General features: G+C 39.9%; 1 protein-coding gene across 1 annotated transcript in view; it reads left to right on the forward strand.

Moving 5' to 3' along the window:
- The first annotated feature begins 1,155 nt into the window (after positions 1-1,155).
- Positions 1,156-23,993, forward strand: part of epha2b (eph receptor A2 b) — a 57,948-nt gene continuing 35,110 nt past the window's right edge. The window contains exons 1-3 of the mRNA XM_057860547.1: positions 1,156-2,434; positions 3,345-3,424; positions 6,867-7,515. Coding sequence (XP_057716530.1) covers positions 2,347-2,434; positions 3,345-3,424; positions 6,867-7,515 — 817 coding nt within the window. The 5' untranslated portion in view covers positions 1,156-2,346. The remainder of the gene's footprint in view (positions 2,435-3,344; positions 3,425-6,866; positions 7,516-23,993) is intronic.

Consider the following 23,993-nt stretch of genomic DNA (forward strand, 5'->3'; position numbering starts at 1 on the left):
CTCACACTGACAAGGGATTCACACATACATGTATACTGGGTTCTAGACCACATGGCTGATTTGTGAACACGCCATCCCTCCCAATCACTTCTTCCTGAGCACCCCTCCTCTGTCCTTGGTCACCAGCCACATGGTGTCAGCCCCCCACATGGTGTCAACTGGAATTACAACCAGCTAACGATAGCACCAACATATTCATTGTTAGTGTAGGCGTTTAATGTATATCTTGCTGTTTGTGCTTCTTCTGTCTGTCTCTCCCTTTTCTTCTGTTCCTCCATAACCCCTTCTTGTTCGCTGCTTTCTTCTTATAGACGAGGTACGTTGAATGATCACAATGGGAAAATGCCATACTCCCATGTGATACATTAAAACTGTTCAGACCAATCAGTCACTAAAGAGTTCCATTCTCCGTGTCACGCAGCTGAACAGGACAGGTTAAAAAGAAGAAGAAAAAAAATTAAAGAAAAAATAAACAAAAATAAAAATCTCTAAATAAAATCAATAAAAAAAATTCAAACATAAATTGTAATAAACTGGGGATAAAAAGGAGAATAAAGACATAAAGTCAATTAAGTGTGGCCTGTGTGTATTATCCTCTAGGAATATTATTATTATTACTATTAATAATCAGTGTTGGGAATAACGGCGTTATTCTTTCTGTAACGGGGTAATCTAACTAATTATTTTTTTCCGCCGTTACTGTTACTGACAGTCAAAAGCGGTGCCTTACTTACTCTGAATAAATTGAAGAAACTACCAGCCGTAGTGAGTCTACTCTGCTCTGTTTATTTGTCATCCAAGACTTGGGATGCGTTCAGGTTCGAGAATAGTGCACGTGTTTTGTTTTGTGCTTTTTCTTAGCAAAGATATACCCGTAGGACGTGCTGGCACTCTGTTTCTTTAATAGCACATATAACGTCAACATTAACACAAACATACGGCTTTCAGCAGGCCGGGTCTCTAACTCTCTCTCGCATCATGTGAGCAAAACAATAATGGCGCCGTGTGCACTTTAGGGTGCCTCAGATTATGCTGTATCAGAATATTACAGCACATATTTCTTATGACTCCAGGATGTTTGTCCCTGCTCATTCAATTAGACAATGCTTTCCAAAGCTTGCTAACGTTTCTGTGTTTGCTACATCTGAATGCCAGCCTCGTTCCCATCCCCCACTGTCAGCCAGCAAGAATGCTGCTTCCATCTTGAGGACGGCAGACGCTTTGAGGGTGACGGGAGGAGTAGGGGGAAGAGGCTACCTGAATGCACCACCTGGATAGATGCGATGGAAGTCATTGTGATTGGCTTAGGGTTAGAGTCATGTGTCATGGTAAGCCAATCAGAGCCGGTGTTTTCACACACAAACCAGAACAGCGCGTGCGGCAAACACACACACGCAAAACAGATGCAGAGGGATATGATGGCAGAGCATTCAGAGGAAAATTTGTCCTTTATGAGGTGGAGATATAAATACTATTTCAAGTCAAAACACATGAAGTACAGTAGGCTATGTCGACTTGACCAGTTGTCTCAGGTTGTGAGAGTTAGATTTAATTCATTAAACTCACTTTATATTGTTTACTGCTGATTGTTATTTTATTATATTGTTTACTGTTTATTTTTGTTGCACTTCAAGTGTAGGATAAATCTGTTGCTGGTGAGGTGCAATAAATATTACAAAGTTCTATAACACAACTACCTTTCTGTTCTCTATTCAACTGACTCGGATACTGCTCAGAAAATTTCAAATTCATTGACATACAACAACTTCTTTTTAAAGTCACGGAAATAGTTACTTTCACTGGTAACTAGTTACTTTTACTATAGAGTAATTCAGTTACTAACTCAGTTACTTTTTGGAAGAAGTAGTGAGTAACTATAACTAATTACTTTTTTAAACTTACGTGCCAAACACTGTTAATAATAAATAAATCTATTGTGAATCACTCTATCGAACGTCTGTTGCCATCAATGGGTGTTATCAATAACAATGTCCTTCTTTTACAAACTACCGCAACATATACTGTGTGATCTGGGCTGGCAGTGAATCTAATGACAACTTTTGAGTAGATGTCCACAATTTGACGCTAGTATAACAATTTGGGGAAGTCACCTAACATTTCCAAAAGTTCTTGACTGCAGCAAAGGTTTCTCAGAAGGAGTCTTCCTCCTCCTTCTCCACCTCCACCGCCCCCGCGCGCAAACACACACGCGCACATTCCAGTGTGCAAGCGTTTCTACTTTGTGAATGGGAGTGTGCGCGCGCGTGTTTGTGGGTGAAGCGGCGCTCCTCAGTCGGTCAGTCGCAGCTCAAGAGCGCACAGCGAGCAAGCAAGCAAGTGGGACAAATGGAATATTTCACAGGACTCCGATCACTTTTAATATTCACCTATGTGCTCTTCAATGGAATCCTCGTCACCTTGCAAAGCAAAGAAGGTAAGTCCTTGCAAAAGTTCGATGATTTTCCCTGGAGTCGAAAGCCACGCGGAGAACAAGAAAGTTTCACAGCAGGCTATATACATTATTATACTGCGTGCCTACCTTGAGCACTTTGTCCGTGGTAGTTATTCGTTATCAATATTAACACGTCTATTGTCACTTTGTTGTGTTACTCATTTTCCCCCCTAACATCTTTTCAAATTAAAACTTTTGCTGTGTAAGGACTTAATAGTTGAACAGAGATTGCCTAGAGATTGAACATTAGTGTTTTTGGTAATGTTATCCATAACCTTTTTCAATGCTTATTCATAATAAAGTGATTAACAAAGCTTGATACAAGTTTCACATGCCGCTCGCAGGCAGCGTCGAGTGCTTCTGTGAATCGTTACATTGAATGTACTGTAAATGTAATTTGCAATACAGTTTTTAACTCATCACTGCAAACAAACCTATAAGAATAAAGTGTGTCGCTATCCGTAAAGTCTATTAAATATGTATTTTTAAACCAGTACAGTTCCTTTTGTTTTTTACTCTTCAAATAAAGTACAAGTGCCTTTCAATTGCATAAGTAAAACATTTGCAATCAAACTTTTAAAAACGTCAGCAGTGTTGATGTTGCATAATAGCTCACATTGTTGAATACATATTTTATTACTAAATCCTCCCAAGTTGTTGATAAGCAGGTTTTTTTTTTTTTTAACTTTTGTATTTTATTGTGGTCGTTAGGGTGGTTGTTCTTTTTTGGTTTAAAATGTTTCTTAACCACCTTGTGTGTGAAATAACAATTAAATGCTATAAAAGCCATCTGAGGGAAACCCTAAAGAGGACATGGCTGGCAATGATTATGAAATTGTTGAAATGTCCACCTTTATAGTGCTTGACTTTTTATTGGTGTCTCCACACACAGAGGTGCTTTTGGACATGAAGGCCACTGGTGGCGAGCTGGGCTGGTTGACATGGCCTTTCGAGCAGGGGGACAAACCCGGGGTAAGTATCGCTTTCGCCTATGCACAGCGCCCACACGTTTTACACACTTGGAATTTGCCCACACGGAGACTTTGCACAGGAAAGGGCCAAGCCTCAGTTGTGTGAAATATTTGACCATTTGACTTGTGTGGTGTGCTTGTGAAAGGTCTCAGCCTTTTTGTGTCAAATGTGCCACTTGTTGACTCTGCGTAAGAGAAGGAATGGGGTGAAGTTGCTGTTGAGCCCGTCTGGGCTCCACCAAAGCTCAGGCAGACAGAATAGCAGCTTGCCCTGAACTGGGAATACTTGTGGCTTCTTGTGGTTTGGAGCCTCGGGATGCACAATTGTATGTTAGCAAGCAATTAACTTTTAAGTTCGGCCTCCTTTTCAGAGGAGAGGGAGCCCTCCGTTTAATAGTCCTAGATACTGCTTCAAAAGTTTCTCAAACAAATGAAAATGGGTTCTTTGTTCCACACTAATGCTGTGCTTATTATACTGGAGACGTGTTTGTCCATTTCCCTAATGTGGTTTCAGAGTAATTGAGCAGTCCGAATTACTTTAAATAGCCTTGTTTTATGTGCTTATGGCTCAAACGTGTGGTCCTCTGCTTTAAATGCAACGTTTCTGTCACTTTGTATATCAGGGGTGGTCACGTACATTTTATATAGCTAGTTTATGTGTACAAAAGCTGCATACCTTGCCTGCCTTTAAAAGGCCCCGTGGGGCCAGTTGTTCCTTGAGAGCCAAGGCTGTGTTCAAACATGTTGTGGCTTTTCCAGAAATATTTGTGGCAACTTTTAGTATACAGTAAATGCGGTGTCGGAAAACGGACTGGAAATAATGTGGGAGCTGCCACTGCTTTCTCACGCTGTGTTGGTTCAGCGTAAAATTCGTAACTGCATGAACACTGTATCCATTTTTCTGTCCGTGCAGTGACGTTATTAGCTGCAGTGATGGAAATCTAGTCCAGGTTTAAACTGCGGAGACTGAACCCTTGTACTGTATGTGGTACACTGTCAGCCATACTACACTAAAGTATAGGAATCCAATTTGCGCATCAAATGTAGGGTTTGTAATGATAAATGTTTCTTTGTTGTTATTTTTTTAAATTAATGATTTGTTTGCTTTCAAAAGAAGCACAGTATGAAATCAGCTAAGCTAAATTGACCGCAGTTATGGAAACATGTCTAGGCAGCATCACTGTGCTTCAAGGACACACATTGTTTTTTTTTCACTGTTATTCACTGTTCCCAGTTGTACCAATTATACACATCATTGATATGATGTCTAAATACACAAAGTAATGAATCTCGATCTTTCCTGGGTTCGAAACAGTTATTCTATACGTAGTGTCTGCAGGACAACACAGCACAGACCTACCTTGACTATGTGAAACCTCTTCGAGAGGTGAGAAGAGCAGTTTAGAGATGAGCTGTAAAATCAAGTTAAACAACAGTATATCTAATTTAACCACCAATGTTGTGGATACAGTAGATATAGTTTATCAATATGCTAATAGACTATTACTGGTTAGCAATAAAATGTACAGGTGGATTTATTGTAATATTAATGTGACCTGTTATTTATATAGAAAATGTCTAAAATCTGTGGTGTGTGTAGAGTATTAGATTTTTTTTTTTAATCTGCTTTTGGTATTGGTGTGAAATAAGGTTAAAAGGACATGGCAAGTGTACAGCCTATTTGGCACTGGGTCCATGAAGAAGTATTTTTTAAGAAACATCTCCCAATTAGATGGATGCTTAATGCTTTGGTACGCCATCTTCATCCCTGTTATACAATTGTTCTATAGAAGTAAGTATCGTCATCGGATCCGGCTAATCTTTGAGATTAATATAAAAGTGAATTTACAGTTCTGCAATCCGTTTCTCTTTTTGATTGTATGTCTTCATACACTGCGGGGTACAAGAAAGCAAGTTGTTAGAAAGAGCAAAACACATGATCACAAGTGAGTTTAACATCTGTGGGGTTGCTTAAAACACAGTTAAAGTTGGATGACAGTATGAACATTGGAACACTACAATGTTCACTATATCTGTTAAAAGGCTCATACTTTGCTGTTTACTCAGGACTATGCATACATTGCTGTGGTAATTCACCAAACCGGAAATGGGTGAACTGAAACGACCCCTATGACCATGACGTCACTGTGTCATGTACAAAAAACCCAATCCAGTTAAAATTTATATAACAAAAATTATACGCCATGTATGTATCGCATGTACACATCACAAAACAAAATCGCGCTCTGTCACCATGTCGGCAATTTACTGTAAAGAAGCTGTCAAGTATGCTTTCGAAAATTAATGCAAAGTAATGTTACAAATGACAGAAAAAGGAAACCTTCAAGATGGTGCCTGCCAGCGAACCTTCAACCAGCCCAGTATGGGTGTTGAAATCCTGTGTGGAAGTGATTATTATGCAGATTAGCCCTGTTTTGAAACAGAAATTTGCAGACCAAGATTTACTATGTTTAAATTTCTCTTTGAGCAAGATTCTCTGAAAGTATTTTTATCCAAACCTTTAAAAATCAACTTCCCATATTGTTTTCCTGATATAACATCAAATCAAATACTTCAGCCAATCTAGTCACTCCTATTCAAACACTCTGAGAGAGCAGATTTCCACCTAAGCAGCCAAAGTCAAAGCGTTGCCATATTTGGTAGAGTGGGCACTCTCCTCGTAGCAGCAACCATGAGAAATTGAGTTTAATAAGCTATGAGGTCGTCCCCGGGGCCTCCCGCCGGTGGGACACCTCTCCATGGAGGCTTACAGGAGGCATCCGAACGAGATGCCCGAGCCACCTCAACTGGCTCCTCTCAACGTGGAGGAGTAGCGGCTCGACACCGGGATGACCGAGCTTCTTACCCTATCTCTAAGGGAGAGCCTGGACACAAACGCGTAGGAAACTCATTTCTTGTTTGTATCCGGGACCTTGTTCTTTCGGTCACGACCCACAGCTTGTGACCATAGGTGAGGGTAGGAATGTAGATTGACCGGTAAATCGAGATCTTTGCCTTTTGGCTCAGCTCCTTTGTCACAACTACGGACCAGTGCAGAGTCCGCATCACTGCAGATGCTGCACCAATTCGCCTGCCAATCTCCCGCTCCCTCCTACCCTCACATGTGAACAAGACCCCAAGAAACTTGAACTCCTCCACTTGGGGCAGGATCTCATGCCCGACCCAGGGAGGGCACGCCACCCTTTTCCAACTGAGGACCATAGTCTTGGGTTTGGAGGTGCTGATCTTCATCCCAACCGCTCCAGTGAGAGTGGGAGGTCACGGATTGATGAACACGAACATAAAGGACAGACATAAAGAACCAAATCTACAGTATAACCTACACCTTCTGTAGCATTCACCTACTGAATAAATAAATATTAATCAAAAAGAATTGTGAATGGGTCCCTGCTTTAGTTTAAACACACTGCTTTGTCTTTCAGTGGGAGGTGGTCCAACGGACTCTGAACGGCTCTCAGTTTTACACCTACTCGGTTTGCAACGTCGGCGAACGTGAACAAGACAACTGGCTGCGCACTACCTTTATTCAGCGGCGACCATCAGCCTCACGGGTCTTTGTGGAGCTGCAGTTCATTGTACGTGACTGCAACTCTTTCGGCGGCGTGTCGATGACCTGTAAGGAAACCTTCAACCTTTTCACTTCCGAGTCGGATGTCGACGTAGGCACCACCTTCCGCAAGGGTCAGTTCAAGAAAGTGGCCACTATCGCTCCTGATGAAATCACCAGCAAGAACGAACTGCGTATTAACACCGAGACTCGGGTGGTGGAGAACCTTTCCCGGAAAGGCTTCTACTTGGCTTTTCAAGATATCGGTGCCTGTGTGGCTCTTCTGTCGGTCAGGGTTTACTACAAAACCTGTCCCGCCACAGTAATGAGCCTGGCAGCCTTCCCTGAAACTGTGGCTGGGGGCGAGAACCAGGCTCTGAGGGAAGTGAGCGGCATATGCGTGGATAACGCCGTCAGTGAAGAGATGCCTCGCGTGTACTGCACCGTGGATGGAGAATGGGTGGTGCCAGTCGGGCACTGCAAGTGCAAGGAGGGCTATGAAAAAGTCAAAGACGTGTGTCAAGGTAAGGGATTGAATACATACTGTTTTTCCTTTGTGAGTGTCTCTTTGCACTTACCCTTTGGCTTCGCTGTTTTATTTGGGTTGCTATACTGTCGTTTGCTGCTTATATTTGTCATGGGCGTTATTATCATTGCTCAGTGGAATTCTCCCCATGGCTAACGTGTCTCCTCTGCAATGGAAGGAATGCTACATGTCTCGGCATCATCCCTGACCTGGAAGCACAACATAGTCAATGACAATGTGCATGCCTTTTATTCTCCACGGTCATTTCATGTTCAACTCTATGCACAAGCCCACATTCTTGTTAGAATTCTCCTTTTGCTTTTCACACAAAAGTATGCGCCTACTCATTTCTAATTTTGATTGTTTTATGTACCTGAAACCTGTGGATATGATTACAAAAGTCAATCAGACTGAAAAATCTCATGGAAATGTCAAAACTGCTGCTCTGAATAATAACCCTGTATTGTAACTCCAACACACACACTATAAACCCTGATTCTTATAACAATAATCTTGGTTTGATCATTTGAAATGCAGGCGATATTTTTAACCCCCAAACTTCTTTTCAAACCCTGAATTAAAACTACGGTATAGTTTTTGTTGTCTTCAAACCCTCGTTGGAGACCCAATTCTTGTCTTCAAACTAATTTGAAGACCTAAACCACAGCTTCAAACCTTAAATTTCTGTTTCTCAAATAAAACATATACATGTGAGAGATGATTGATTGATGATAGGTGTATTTGAAGGATCGGTGGCTGTAACTTTGTAGCAGAACTTGATGGCGAAGTAAATGAGGAACCTGAACTTGTACCAGCCAGACAGCCACTGACAGTGTGTTTGGTTCTTAAATGGTGGTAGGGGCGTGCCAGAAAGTTCTAGATGACGTCACCAGACCCTTTTTTAGGTCTGCCCAAAAAAATCCTGGCAGATGAGCAGATATGAGTTTCTTGCTATAACTCAGAGATTCAGCACTCAATTGTTCTCAATCTGTGCATATGTATTCAGCTCTTATTTTCATACATGTTTAATGTCTTTTGAAAGGAATCATCAAAATCAATGCTGACCTCCTGGTTAGAAACTTAAGTGTTCATGTAGTACTTTGATTTATGAGATCCCCAACTTGAAAGTTTTAGATTCTGAGCCATTGCTTGGTTGAATATATACACCATAATATTCATACAATAAAGCACACCTGACTATAAGACTGACGCACCAAATATGATATGAAAACGGCATTCGTTCATAAATAAGCCGCAGCTTTCCTCACTGTAGTATGGGATATTCACACCAAAAGACACTTTATTTGACAGCGGCGTCATAAAACTGTCATAAGACCATGACAATTATGATATATATATATAAATATATATATATATATATAATATATAAATATATAATATATTATTACACTGTCATGAGCATTAATGAATGCTTATGACAGATGTCATTAAGTGTCATCGGGCAAATTATCTCACTTTTGAATGGATGTAAAAGATTCGGACTGGACATAAATGGAGTTAGTTACAGTATTTTTCGGACTGTAAGTAGCACCAGCCATCAAATGCCCAACGAAGAGGAAATTAACATATATAAGTCGTACTGGAGTATAAGTCGCATTTGTGGGGGAAATTTACTTGATAAAATCCAACACATAGAACAGAAATGTCATCTTGAAAGGCAATTTAAAATAAAAATACAATAGAGAACAACATGCTGAATAGGTGTACAGTATGATAATGTTACATGATGCATGAACAACGAAATGTAAACGTGGCTGGTATGTTAACGTAACATAGCTATTAAGAGTTATTCAGATAACTAGCATAAAGGACATGCTAACAAGTTTACCAAACCATTAGTGTCACTTCAAAACACCAAATAACATGTGAAATAATATAATAATGTGTTAATAATTTCACACATAAGTCACCCCACAGCATAAGTCGCACCCCCAGCCAAACTATGAAAAAAAAACTGCGACTTATAGTCCGAAAAATACGTACATAATTGTCAAATAAAGTGTTACCTTTTAACTCAAATAAATCAAGAAATAGGCTGCACTGAACTATAAACCACAGGATTCAAAATGAGGGGAAAAAGTAACGGCTTATAGTCCGAAATTTACGGTATGTTTTCCTTTGTACTTCAAGCCTGAACTTAAATTACAGTATACCCTTCAGATGCCCCACGTTCAGCTATTTAATGAATGGGTCAAAGAGTGAAAAACACAAATACAAGATGAAAGCGTAACCAAGATGATCATTGACTTAGTTATACTTCATCAAACCAGTTTATTTCTTTACATTCGCTTTTGTTTTTATATTTTGCCAAAGTAAGCTTAAGCAAAAAAATAATAAATAAAAAAAATACATAAGGGGCTGAAATTGATTAATGACATTTCATCCCATTTGGGAAGATTGATATGCCTTAAGAGTAAATGGCGTTACAAGCTTGCCACAGAACTTGTAAGTCAAAGTATTAACGAGTCATTCTTTACTTAAATCCCAGAAACTGAATTTGTCAGGGCAAGATTCTGGACAACACAGCTGGCGATTTGGATTGTCAAAACTGGAATTTCAGTTTTTCTTAGTGTAGTGTAAAAGCATATTAGATTTCATCAATGTCATGGGCTGGAGCTTTAAGGAGTGTTGTGCGACTACAAGCGCAGACAGGCCTGTTCTGATGACTAACCACCTCATGACTCCCAATCCGTCCAAATTGTTCATTCTTTCAAGCATGTCGCGGTAAACACACATGCGCAGGTATGCAATTCACAGCAGATTATGGTCGTAAATCTTGCGTGCCTGTAATAGATTTGCACTTAGCTTCCCCTCCTGATTACATAAAAGTGCTGAAGTTTACTGTCAGTGTATCATTTTTAGCTGCAGGGAAAAGTGCCAGGTGGGATGATGAGGGAGGAGGCGGCGGGCAGGAATGAGAGCAAAATTTTACAAAAGCGACACAGAGCTTGTATTTAGAAGAAGGCTATGATTTTAAAACAGAGATGGGAATGTCAAGGTAGAACAATGAGGTGCTGTGTTTCCCACTCACCTCCCCAATGCATTCCTGATCCGTTTGTTGAAGAGCAGTCTCCTTCCCAGGCATGCTGGTAGTGCTTGGTGGTGGGGTTAGGTCAAGACCTCCCATAAAAATGACTAAACACTGCAAATCCAAGATGAAGTCAAATGGGAGCTCAGAGACGCATAAAGGAAGTTGGAGATGAAGGTGGAAGTGTCTGTTTTTGCTCTCCATCTCGTCTTCAAACATTTGAAGATGGCTCATGTTGCCGTATGCTGAATAGTAAATATTTCTTGTGTGATGACAAACTCCCTCAATTGACTGCGGATAATTTGATCACATTCGTAAACTGCAAATCATATCTGTCAGCCAAAAAGTTTGGAATGAAAACACTTGGTTTATTTTGGCTCTTACGATGCGTGACAGTCAAGTTACAGATAATTCAGAGGTTGACTAAGTGTTTATTAACACTCTGTCAAATATTTAGCCTTTTCACTTGGTAGCCCAGCCTTATTGCCACAATAAATAAAACAGCAAAAATCAGTTCAAACATGAACTTCAAGTTTGAAGTAATAACAGTAAAAGTGATTCATGTATAAAGAGCCCCTCAAGAACCACGTGAACAAATCTGACTTGAATTTTTTTAGTGTTTGCTTGAATTTAACAACATCATCATGCAGCATATTGCACAAACATTAAATATTATGTTTTCCCCTTTTGAAGAATATTTGTGGCTTATATTTAAAGAAAAGGCAAACTCAAATAGAAACTGAGTCAGGAGTATAAACCAGTTGAAGTTGGAGTGAACAGACTTCAAAACAGTTTAATTATTTCACTGAAGTTCATTTCTTTTGATACTTATGTAACATTTTTTCTTCTTCTCCTATACTGTAGATTTAAAGTGCCTATGACAGCAAAAAGCATGCTTATTTCAATATTTCACACGGTATTTTATGCTCCTGGATGAAAAGGACCGCTTGGATGTGTGTGGAAGATCATTTTATTTATTCAATTTTTTGCATCCCGCACCATGAAAATGAATAACTTCCTGTTTTGAGGAGGAATGCGAATGTGATGTCACCAGGGTCAGCATCTCACAATACAGCATTCCTATATAGCATGCTTGACTGTGGATCCAGCTAATTTTGCGGATTTCTTTATTTTTCGTATCACGCCGGCCAAATGTGCTGCAGGGTTTTGTTGTTGCACCGGAAGCGGCGTGTAAGCCTTTTTGGGTTTCAGAAACCCCCACCCCTAGATTGGCCAAAACAAGTCCATCAACTGTGGGACCATTGGACTTACGAGGACGTGAGTAAACATCATGTTTTGTATTCTGTCAAATACTTGGATCATGGCACACGTTTTAATATGGAGGTGTTTTGCATTTTATGGCTAAAAATGCTCCTTGTCCATGGAGAATGCCACTTGGCAGACAACCGGCGGCTTGTCGCACACCCCACTCGGTCCTCATCGCGTGCCCGCCTGGGGAGCACTATACTTGGCTTATGCTCGTGCGGTTCTCCATATTATGCAGACTTCCAGCCCCCCTCTGCCCTCTTCATGTGTCCGGAAATAGACCACTATCCTCGGGTTGGGCTTAGGCAGCTAAGCGCTCCTCCGACGTCGTCCGGTTGGTCTGGCGGTCATTCTTCAGCTGCAAACGAGCTCTCCTGCCCGTGCCCGCAGCAGGGGAATGACGAGCTGTAACTCGCTCGCTGCCGTGGAAGTTCCCGATCAGTGAAGACAATTGACAACCCTGCCGCCGTGTGACATGGTCCAGAGTAGTTTTGTGTGATTTTTTGCTTTAAAAGGCGAGAATAGACCCTACCCACCGACGTCACAAAATCACCTGCTCGCTGTATGGTTCCGCCCACTTGTCCGTCATTTTGTGTCTGTATTATCAATGGTCTCAATTGATCGAGCAATTAATAATGCATTTCATGGAAGACCCGGTGCTTTCGGATGCCGTAAACTCACTTGATGCGTTGCATAAAAGGCGTTATGTGGAAAAGCTTCAGTTTATCCATTCGCCAGATCCATATTTGATGCCTAAATCGATGTTTTTCGACCCGCTGTCTCCGCCGTATTTGCCTGACATCTGCTAGCTACCCTGAACTGTACAACTATCTTGTCCACACAAAATCAGCCTATTCTCACGAAAGTTTGAAAAACTTTAAGAGCTTGGAGGCTTATAAATACTTCGTTGCTGGTTGGGTGAAACAGGTCCTCGTCCACGAAAATTCGGCAGGAATCTATCTTGTGCTTGGAAAGGTGAGTTACGAAATTTTCAATTCAAAATCTTTTGTTATTGCTAACATCCACTGTCAAGTCTAATGTATTTCATGTCGTTTGTCAATGGAGTAAGGGCTTTTAATGTTTATATGGTTTAGCGATAGCACTCTCACTACATACATACGTGTATGTTGTCGGCGATTAGCCTAGCAATGATCTTAATTGTGGTTGTCAGCCCAAAACCCTCTAAATATATATTAAATGCATCCTACCAGATATAAAATGACTACTACATAATCTGTGGTAATCGTTTGGAGCCCAGTTTTCTCGTCGAATTGCATCAGCCCATCTCGCTCTCTTCTCTCCGGGTCTCTCGGAATCCGGTAGAACTTCAAGTCTCTCCTTCTTCTCCGTCTATCTTCACTGTTATTGCAACCGACCGCCACACACGCCTTCACCATTTTGATTATTAATGTTAACGAGCAGAAAAACACGTCGTAAACAGGAGGAATGTACGTAGCCGTAACAGGGAAACATGATGTGTTGACAGACAGTTGGGCGGCACCAGTCAGGAGGAAGGAGTTGTGACGTCACGTGGGTAGGGTCTATAAGACTTTTTAATGCGGCTCGGTTCAGGTTAGCATTTCGGCTAGCTGGTTTGTTTATGCTTTCCGAAGCCGGGGCAGGAAAATGACAAAAGCCGGACTGACTACGGTGGCATAAAATATCGTCCGGGAGGTGCAATAAGTCAATAGTTTTGACCATTATGGAGTAATTTTGCCAATGTCGTACTGAATAAATGCTTTTTTTCAATATGTCATATTCCATTTAGCACAAGACCAGGGGTGCACATATTTTTTTTGCCCAGGTTCTCAGAGGAGGACCTGGAGATGTGACTTGGTCCTCATTGAGCTTGAGAGCCTACCCGCCTGATGCAATAAAATTATGACAAGCTTTAGTTAGAGCCAAATACCTTTTATTAATTATATTAACAATTAATGCCTGATTAACATCAACTGGCACAACAAAATTGCCATTACTTTGCAGTGAAATGTAAAGAAATAAACATAAAAGCAGTACTAATTCAAAATAAAGGGCATTATGCGGCTCCCACATTAACTCCAAGCCTTTGTAAAAGTGGGATGTCCTCCTCCTCATAAGAGCTCATTGAACGTGCATGTTTAGCTTTGTGAAATGCGAGCAAAAATACGTTTGTCAGTGCATGGCGCTGCTCTTAATTAACTTTATTCCGCCACTTGTCCATAGGGCGAGTGGGGTGCTGCCTGACATCGATAGTTTGCTTAATTGCCACATGCTCTGTTTTTTTCGTGCATTTCAAAGTTTGGATGGCTGAAATTCTTGGACCCAACATAAAATGCGCTGCCGTTATCAGCAATTCTCACAGCAAATTTTGTACCACATATCCGTGCGAGCATCATTTGCTTCTAGCTATGGTACCTCCTGCAGCCACTTTTCAGCAAAAGTCCTTTTTTCGGTAGCTCCGGTGACGTCTCTGTCGTCTGTCTGTCCTTTGACGGGGGTGGGGGAACACGGAAATAATTACTCAGTGGGGCCTGCCTCCGACATTTTGAGAAGTGATTATCTCGTGTCCGCCGCAAATACAGTGGTCAGCCATCGGTACGCAAAAGCGTATGGAAACCGTTGAGGGCCAGCGCGTTTGTATACGTCCAGTACGCATGCGCGCATGCGGACCACTTATGTGCACCCCTGCACAAGACTATTACTTGTCATGACCATACCATTTATTTAGCAATTGGGAAAAAATACTCAGGTTAATAGAATATCCTTTAAAAATATTGGAGCAGAGAGATTAGAACAATGACATTTTGCTGCTCTCTTCGTCGCATTTTCCTCATTCTGAATAATTCCCCCTCAATGGGCGGAATTCTAAACCAGATGAAATCGTAACCCTGCCGACGTCATCCTCCAGCTGGGGAGGCTAGAGCGCTATGATGACAGGCAGGGCTAAACAGCAGATTAAAAGACTAATTTCTCGTCATCTGCGTTTAGCCAAATTGTTCTATATAGTCGAATCGTCTTAAAATATGATTCTAATTCACATAATAATGCTATTTAAGATTTTTTTTATGATGTCGCAGGCACATTAAAGTTATGACAAATTTGGACCCAAGGCCATTTCTATTGCCATAATATCCTATTGGAAGAGTAGTGGGAAGAGGTAAACTTGTACTTATTTTAAGACACAATTGTAGATCTATTTGCAATGAAGTGGTTGGCCAATCTCCCTTTTTCTTCATTTCCTATCACGTCCTTCGTTACCCCCTAATCCTTCTCACTACAATAGAAGCCCTTATCATTTGTGAGATGGAGCGCAAACGGCCTTGGCTGACGGACTTTGTGTTTAGCCCTCCGGGTCCTCAGCTCATCAGCCTCATCACACTTAATCCCAGGTCATGGTTTTTACTCTGGAAAACGCAATGAAAAATATTTGGTCTGGCGAGCGCAGAATTAGTGTCCTGGACATGCCGGAGCCTTTGTGGAGTTCCAGTAAAGTGATTATTGGTCTCACCAGAGAGTTCCTGTAAACTATATCTTCAGTGTCTCTTAATTTTCCACTCTGATTCTGTCTCCACGTTCAACTTTGGATGACGCAACGACCAGTCGATGACTAAATTTTACTTGTGTGGCGAGTGATGTGAATGGCTAGTAATTGACTTGGGTGTGTTTACGTAACTACTGGTCTTGTGTGCTTTTTTCCGCTCCTTTGTGCAACGTTTACCTCTCCTCACACCCTGACCCACCCTTTTTCCCTCTGGTAGTATATTTATTTGAAAAGTCCCATCGCTGTATACTTTCATCTTTCCTCAGTGTTTAATGCAAAGACTTGCAATGTAGCCGAAGGGCAACAAGCTGACAAACTGATTGTGTTGGTTATTTCGAGAGCGAGTCCAGGAGCCGGCAAAACTTAAACATCCTGTCTCGCACGGCCCAAAGTGGAGAATTTTGAGTAAATGCACTCAACACATTCAGCAATTGTTCTGCTCATGATTGCCAAATTTAGGATTGATCTACACAAAGCTTCTGCTTAATTTTAAAGGGCAGCTGAAGAGCTTTTCGGATTTTGGTGTAATTTTACGGTTATAAACTTTAGACGAGTTCGTCGATTTCCAACGCATAATAGGATAATTAGCATTTTTCACGTTTTTTAGCACTCTATCAATACTGCATTCCCAAACCCGGAAGTGTGACGTAATTTCCCGAACGCAACAGAAGACTATCCACAGCGAGCATAGCAGCAGAAACGATATCAGTGCCATTTCCACCGAAAGTAACTGTTCAGGATCGCCCTTTGTGATGCTAATGATGGCAAAGTTTCCCAGGAAAGATTATCTCGAAATAACCCCTACATGATTGAGCCTGAGGCGTCAGATAACGACGATTTACTTTTTGGTGATGACGCCAGTTGGCAGCTCGACATTTCATGCAAGGAAGAGTGGTAGGCCGATGTCTGGCATCGTGATTTCTCAGAACCTTTTTTTCCACAGTCATTCCATGATATAATTATCAGTAATTGCAAAAACAGATGAGTAGTTAAATAGATCTAGTAATAAATGGATCAAATTGTCATAAAATAGACAACCTGTCAGCTGTCTTAGGACAGGGAAGCAACAACTTAATAAAAAAAAAAAAAAAAAAAAAAAAAAACAGGTTGCGATCAAGCAATAACCGTATCAAATTGACATGAATAGACAACCTGTCAGCTGTCTTATAACAGGGAAGCAAATTAACACACACAAAAAAAAAACAGGTCGCACTTCAACAAACAGGCAGTTGGTTTTGCCCTCCTATATCAAAACTCCCGCTTGACTCTCACAAAAGATGTCCAAATCCTTGCAGAAAGTTTTTGGGCCACTCATTGGCCACTCACTCATGTGAGCAATTCATCACTACACATCGAGATGGCATTATGAATCTCGCAAGTAAAACCCAGAAAATGTTAACAATATATGGAGAGCATAGTGTGGTGCTATACTTTCATATTGGACTGCTGGCTAGGTCTTCGGGAAATGACGTCATCAGGTAGCGTGAATCATTGCTAAGGTTTTGCTATGGCAGTAACTCAAATACTACGCGGTCAGTTCAAAAATGTTTTGGGTAATGTGAGTTTAGAGACAGCGAATGATGCATTCAATACAATTTAACTAAGTAAAACGCTCAAGAATTGAAGTATTGAAGTTTTCACCTGCCCGTTAATCAGGGGTGAAAGTGGTTAGAATTTCTTGCCGGAACAAAAAATTTACTGAACTGATTTTCATTCAAAATTGTATTTTAAAATTAACAAGAACAGCAATAACCCCAACTTCTACCTCCTACTTTTTTTTTTCCTCACATACTAAATGCCAAATCTCAATTTTAACTACTTAAGAACATAGGAATTAAATTAAAATTGAAGTTAATATAAACATTTAGTTTTTGTTGTGTTTTTTAATAATAAAGATGTTAGTAACATACATTCAGAAAAGCAAGTACAGTACAAATGACTTATATTATGCAGAGTAAAACAAACATGTGAAGCAAACATTGACTTTTTTAAATCATAACATAAATGGACAAATATAAGTCCAAAGTGCACATTGACAGCTAAGATGTTCTGAACCTTCCCATCAGAGCAAATAAAACTAGATATGATAAATAAGCCTCCTTAATTCTTGCCTCGCTCTTAAAGATTTGATCCATTTTCTGTTGCATTGCCCTTTTTTTGTTGCATCAATTCAACAAACCTTTTTTTTTTTGTTTTGTTTTTTGTTTTTTTGTGGTTTCAGAAAACATGCACATTTGAACCAGTCAGAGCTAACTATCTCTGGTGATCACATGTCATTATGTCAGCCAATTGAACGGATAAATGAGTCCAGGCATTTTGCTCTGCTGCATGCATTCGCACATTTACGTGACTCGCCATCGTCAGACTCAGATAACTGCAGCAGCTGGGGAAACCTCCATGCCGTCCATGGAATAAAATAAATAATAAATATCGGTGGAAACGGATTACGCTACACAAGCCCTTTATTATGCTTGTTGTTAACACTTGTGTATGTAAATCTGATGTTGGTAGATTATTTTCTTCTTGAAGATGAAATGCATGTGTGGCAGCTTTGTATTTTTTTTTTACATAGCGTTTTGACAGTTCCCGTCATGTTTTCGGAATCAAAGCACCATATACTGGAACAGCATTCCGGCCCTGAATCTTATACCGGAACTGCGTTCTGGCCCTGAATCTTATACCGGAACTGCGTTCCTGACCGTTCTGACCCACTTTCACCCCTGCCTTTAATACGTTCCATGTGAATTATGTCAAGCACTTGGGAACTAGGGGTGGGAACCTTTGGGTACCGCATGATACGATACGATTTGCGATACATGGCTCACGATAAGGATGATCTCCTGATATAACGGTTCAACTATTATTGATACATGGGTCAGGAAATCATTCTAGGATATTCTACAAAACCACAAATAAACAGAAAAACAAGCTATTTTCGTCCTTCTGCTGTGAATAGGAATGTGTTTATCAATAGTAGACGTCCAATCCATCTGAAGTAGGAAGGATGGCAGTGTATGAACATATTCACTCGCTTCTATCCCTCCTACTTCAAACGGATTGTAGGTCTGAAGCCATCAGTAGCAGCTAATGCCAGACAGCGAGTTAATTTTGGGACATTTTAGGTAATCCCCTGTTGATTTTCGGTCTCGTCCTGTTCATTTTGGGGCATTTACAGGTCACGTCCTGTTCATTTTAAGGCATTTACAGGTTACTTTCTGTTTATTTTGAGTCACTTTGGGTTACTGAATAGGAAGTGACTCAAAATCAACAGGTCTCTGTTGAGCTGGTGTTTTCATGCACAAACCAGAACAGCACGTGCGGCAAACACACACACGCAAAACAGATGCAGAGGGATATGATGGCAGAGCATTCAGAGGAAAATTTGTCCTTCACGAGGTGGAGATATAAACACTATTTCAAGTCAAAGTAGGCTATGTCTACTTGACCAGTTGTCTCAGGTTGTGAGAGTTAGATTTAATTGATTGAATTCATTTTATATTGTTTACTGCTGATTGTTATTTTATTATATTGTTTACTTTTTATTTTTGTTGCACTTCAAGTGTAGGATAAATCTGTTGCTGGTGAGGTGCAACAAATATTACAAGGTTTTTTAAGACAACTACCTGTCTGTTCTTCTCTATTCAACTGACTCGAATACTGCTCAGAAAATTTCAAATTCTTTGACATCCAACAACTTCTTTTTAAAGTAACGGAAATAATTACTTTCCCTGGTAACTAGTTACTTTTACTATACAGTAATTCAGTTAGTAACTCAGTTACTTTTTGCAAGAAGTAGTGAGTAACTATAACTAATTCCTTTTTTAAAGTAATGTGCCCAACACTGAGTTTAAGTCGCACCCCCAGCCAAACTATGCAAAAAAACTGCGATTTATAGTCCGAAAAATATGGTGAATATGTATGTCGAGGTATACTGTAGTATGTTCACTCGTATTGTAAAAGCAACAAGAAAAAAGTCTATATTGGTAAGAGCATACAGTAGATGTTATCATATGAACCAATAACATCTCTAGCATGGGTCCCACATTTTTTTTTTGTCATAAAAGGAAATCCTTGCTACCTACAAGGTTGCTCTCCTTGTCCACCTGGGAAGCGAGTACCTTCGTTTTTTCATCATCAATGAAGTCAACAGCGTACTGAAGCTCATTCGTACATCACATTTTTTATAACAAATCACGGGAAAAAAATACTTGTTTGGGCACTTGTAGGGCAAAGGGTTGGTGTACATGCAACTGCTTGTTTGAATAAGAATTATGCTCAAACACATTTCCTCAAGTAGCTATACCGTAGGCTTCTTACCAAGAGTGATTCAACCAATGCTTTACACCATTTTACTTGAACTGTTTGGGCATGAATACGACCAATTTAATTTCATTTTGAATTTGATGTCACTTTTCAGTTAGATGTTTTTTGCGGCACCACTAATCTAGCTGCACATTATGCTCATTCTGTTTTCGTTAAGTACAGATGCTGTTTAAAAGATGTGGTGCCAACGTAGGCTGTGCCCTGTGGGCTAGAGAGTTGCTTCTTAAATAAGAGAGGATGATAAAGGAGCTTTCAAGTCATGTCATGTTTCAACACGAAAGTTGAAAAAAGGTGCCAGTCTCTGTCCACAAACCAACAGGAAATGCACTAATAAACCGATGGCTTTTATGTTTTTTTCCCTTTCAACTATGTTATGAATTGAGCCTTTGCGTGACTAATGTCAGTGTATTAGCTTGTTCGACATTACAGAGGCATGCGTGTTAATTATATTCCATCAATCTACAATGAACACAATCGAGAAACATTTTTTACTTTTACTTTAAAGAAACCATAAATCTGTTTCTGGGTCAGTCTGTTGCCATTATAATTGCTTTAAGAACTGCAAACTCATTGTTTTAAGTTATATTTCAAAATTAAATAAATGTTATATTACGGTCGTGCAAAAAGAAGAAACCTAAGTTAGTAATATGCAGTCAAAATGCACAGAAATGAAAATGCTTGGCAAAAAACGAAAAATGAAAATTAGGAAACCAAGACTAAAATCTGAAAAAAAAAAAAAACTGAATCAATGAAATAAATAAATGATTTTTTTAAAAAAATCTAATAAAGAATTCTTTGGATGGATCATTTGCCCACTTTGTCACATTAAGTTTAAGCTCACGTTTGCGTCATTAATGATGTATTGACATATTTAAATCAATAGATCAAACCAACCTAAATTATATAGCACAGACACATTGGTAAATTTACCTATTTTTACCTAAATATGCCTTATAAATTATATTTAAAAATATATATGCATATATATAATATATATATATTTCATGATTATTAGTATGCCTATAATTGTACCAATACATATATCTACAGGTAAAAATAAAGTTAAATAAAATTGAGCCAAGTGAAAAAGTCCGAGGCCCAGCATTTGGTACCAGGGAGTTTATCTGATTTAATCCAGCTCTTAATATTGGCACTATCACATCAAAGACTATAACATTTAATTCAATATACAACAATACAATATGCAATCTAACAGCAGAGAACTGCTTAGACAATCAGGAGCTGATAAGAGCCAATATTTACAAAGTCACTAAAATGGATCATACTTACAAGAGGTGCTGATTATTAACGTCAATCCATCAATTTAAATGTATTAGTAACCAATTGGGGGGATGAAAAAACGCTAACATCATTGCTTCTGGCCCTACAAGAACACAATGTAATATATGATGATAATCTAATAATAATTAAATAAATAAATAAATAAACATGACTAATTCCAAAGGTTTGAGCAGATTATATTGATTTTGCAGCACTCAGAAATTGAGATTTGCCTGGACAAAAGGAATGAGATAATACAATTTTTTGTGTTCAGGTCTGATGATGTGTGGGAAATAGGGTGTTTTTTAAAGTCTTTTTCTCACGTCCCTGAAGCCTCTGTTGGACGGAACATTTGAAGAGTGGGTTGTGGATGTGTTCCGTTCCCTCTGAGCTTCTCCAATTTGAGGTTTCACAAGCTTTGCTTGGTTTGCATATTATTCTTGAAGAATTAAACAGATTTAGAGAAATGTATTGATGTGGTTTCCCCAATGCAAATTGTTATTGGCTCTGTGCTTTTATGGTATAAGGGAAGTTGGGAATGTGATGTGTATGGATGTGTGTTTGTGGAGGTGGTGGTGGTGGGAGGGGGGGTCACGGCAATGTGGAGTGCATTGTGTTGTTCTTCTTCTGTGTGAGGTGACCTCAGCACTTTCCTGCCTAGCGTGTCATTCATCTCCTCATCCGACAACAGCCAGCCACCCGTCATTGCCAACAGGACGAGCGGAAACCGGAGGCCAACTAATCCTTGGTTGACTCCCCAAACCGTTTGGCTCAGGGCTTTCTATTGTGGCTGGCCACACTCAGACACTTTCATTGAATTTTACTGGTGCATTTCACTTGGAAGTAAAGCGTTCTAGGGCGGGAGGTTCTGCTGTGTTTGCCACCTGGCTGTCTGCTTGTTCACTTGCCCAATTGAGCAGGAAACAGAAGGTGATCATTCACTGCCAAAGCCTCTCAGTTAAAATGGATTAGACGTCTATTGTCATCAATGGCACTGAAACATGATCATTCAATGCCAGCCCTCCTCGTTCAAATGAATTAGTTGTCTTTCGTAACATGAAACTTGCTTTAATAATACACTATATATTGTACAGTAGATCTTAATATTTCTGCGTTTCATGTACATGTTATTTGTTACGTTATTTTGGATGTAATGATACATTGATCTGGGTTGATACATCGATTGGTTAAGCACCAATCCAATCAAATCGATCAAAACACTAAACATGATCAACATTGTCATCTTTTAGATATTCAAATGTCTAAAATGTTTCAGCAGCAAGTTCACCCAAAACATCAAAATTGCTTTGTAGTTTTATTGATTTTGTTGAAATTGCACTAATCGAAGGCCCTTGACTGGAATCGAATTGTGGCAGACTTTGTAATATCAGCAAATAATTTATCGTTCTCCAAATAATCAATATCACATTGTACCATCATGAAATTGGTGAGTTACACCCTACATTTCATGAAGTGGGCATTTGACATACAGTGGGGCAAATAAGTATTTAGTCAACCCCTAATTGTGCAAGTTTTCCCACTTGAAAATATTAGAGAGGCCTGTAATTGTCAACATGAGTAAACCTCCACCATGAGAAACAGAATGTGGAAAAAAAAGTTAGATTTTTAAAGAATTTATTTGCAAATCATGGTGGAAAATAAGTATTTGGTCAATACCAAAAGTTCATCTCAATAGTCAATACTTTGTTATATACCCTTTTGTTGGCAATAACGGAGGCCAAACATTTTCTGTAACTCTTCACAAGCTTGTCACACACTGTTGCTGGTATTTTGGCCCATTCTTCCATGCAGATCTCCTCTAGAGCAGTGATGTTTTGGGGCTGTCTTTGGGCAACACGGACTTTCAACTCCCTCATCACCCCGTGGCGTCAAAATGATAACAAGAACGGGGAGCAAAAATTCCAGAACCACACTGGGGGACCTAGTGAATGACCTACAGAAAGCTGGGACCACTGTAACAAAGGCTTCTATCAGTAACACAATGCGCCGCCAGGGACTCAAATCCTGAACTGCCAGACGTGTCCCCCTGCTGAAGAAAGTACACATCCAGGCCTGTTTGCGGTTCGCTAGAGAGCATTTGGATGATCCAGAAGAGGACTGGGAGAATGTGTTATGGTCAGATGAAACCAAAATAGAACTTTTTGGTAGAAACACAGGTTCTCGTCTTTGGAGGAATTGCACCATACCCACTGTGAAGCATTGGGGTGGAAACATCATGCTTTGGGGCTGTTTTTCTGCAAAGGGACCAGGACGACTGATCTGTGTAAAGGAAAGAATGAATGGGGCCATGTATTGAGAGATTTTGAGTGAAAATTTCCTTCCATCAGCAAGGGCATTGAAGATGAGATGTGGCTGGGTCTTTCAGCATGACAATGATCCCAAACACACAGCCAGGGCAACAAAGGAGTGACTTCGTAAGAAGCATTTTAAGGTCCTGGAGTGGCCTAGCCAGTCTCCAGATCTCAACCCCATAGAAAATCTGTGGAGGGAGTTGAAAGTCCGTGTTGCCCAACGACAGCCTCAAAACATCACTGCTTTAGATGAGATCTGCATGGAGGAATGGGCCAAAATACCAACAACAGTGTGTAAAAAGCTTGTGAAGAGTTACAGAAAACATTTGGCCTCCGTTATTGCCAACAAAGGGTACATAACAAAGTACTGAGATGAACTTTTGGTATTGACCAAATACTTATTTTCCACCATGATTTAAAATAAATTATTTTAAAAATCAAACAATGTGATTTTCAGTTTTTTTTCCACATTCTGTCTCTCATGGTCGAGGTTTACCCATGTTGACAATTACAGGTCTCTCTAATATTTTCAAGTGGGAGAACTTGCACACTTAGTGCTTGACTAAATACTTATTTGCCCCACTGTACATTATTGTCAAACGATCATATATGCTTACAACTACCTAATTGAATAGCCACGATAGCTGTTAATAATATATTGTTTGTCAAAACCAAATGCCAATAGCATGATACATGGTGCTATAACCCCTTTTAGCATTTTCATA

This window comes from Corythoichthys intestinalis, chromosome 2 (genome assembly GCF_030265065.1).
Source record: "Corythoichthys intestinalis isolate RoL2023-P3 chromosome 2, ASM3026506v1, whole genome shotgun sequence".
NCBI lineage: Eukaryota > Metazoa > Chordata > Actinopteri > Syngnathiformes > Syngnathidae > Corythoichthys > Corythoichthys intestinalis.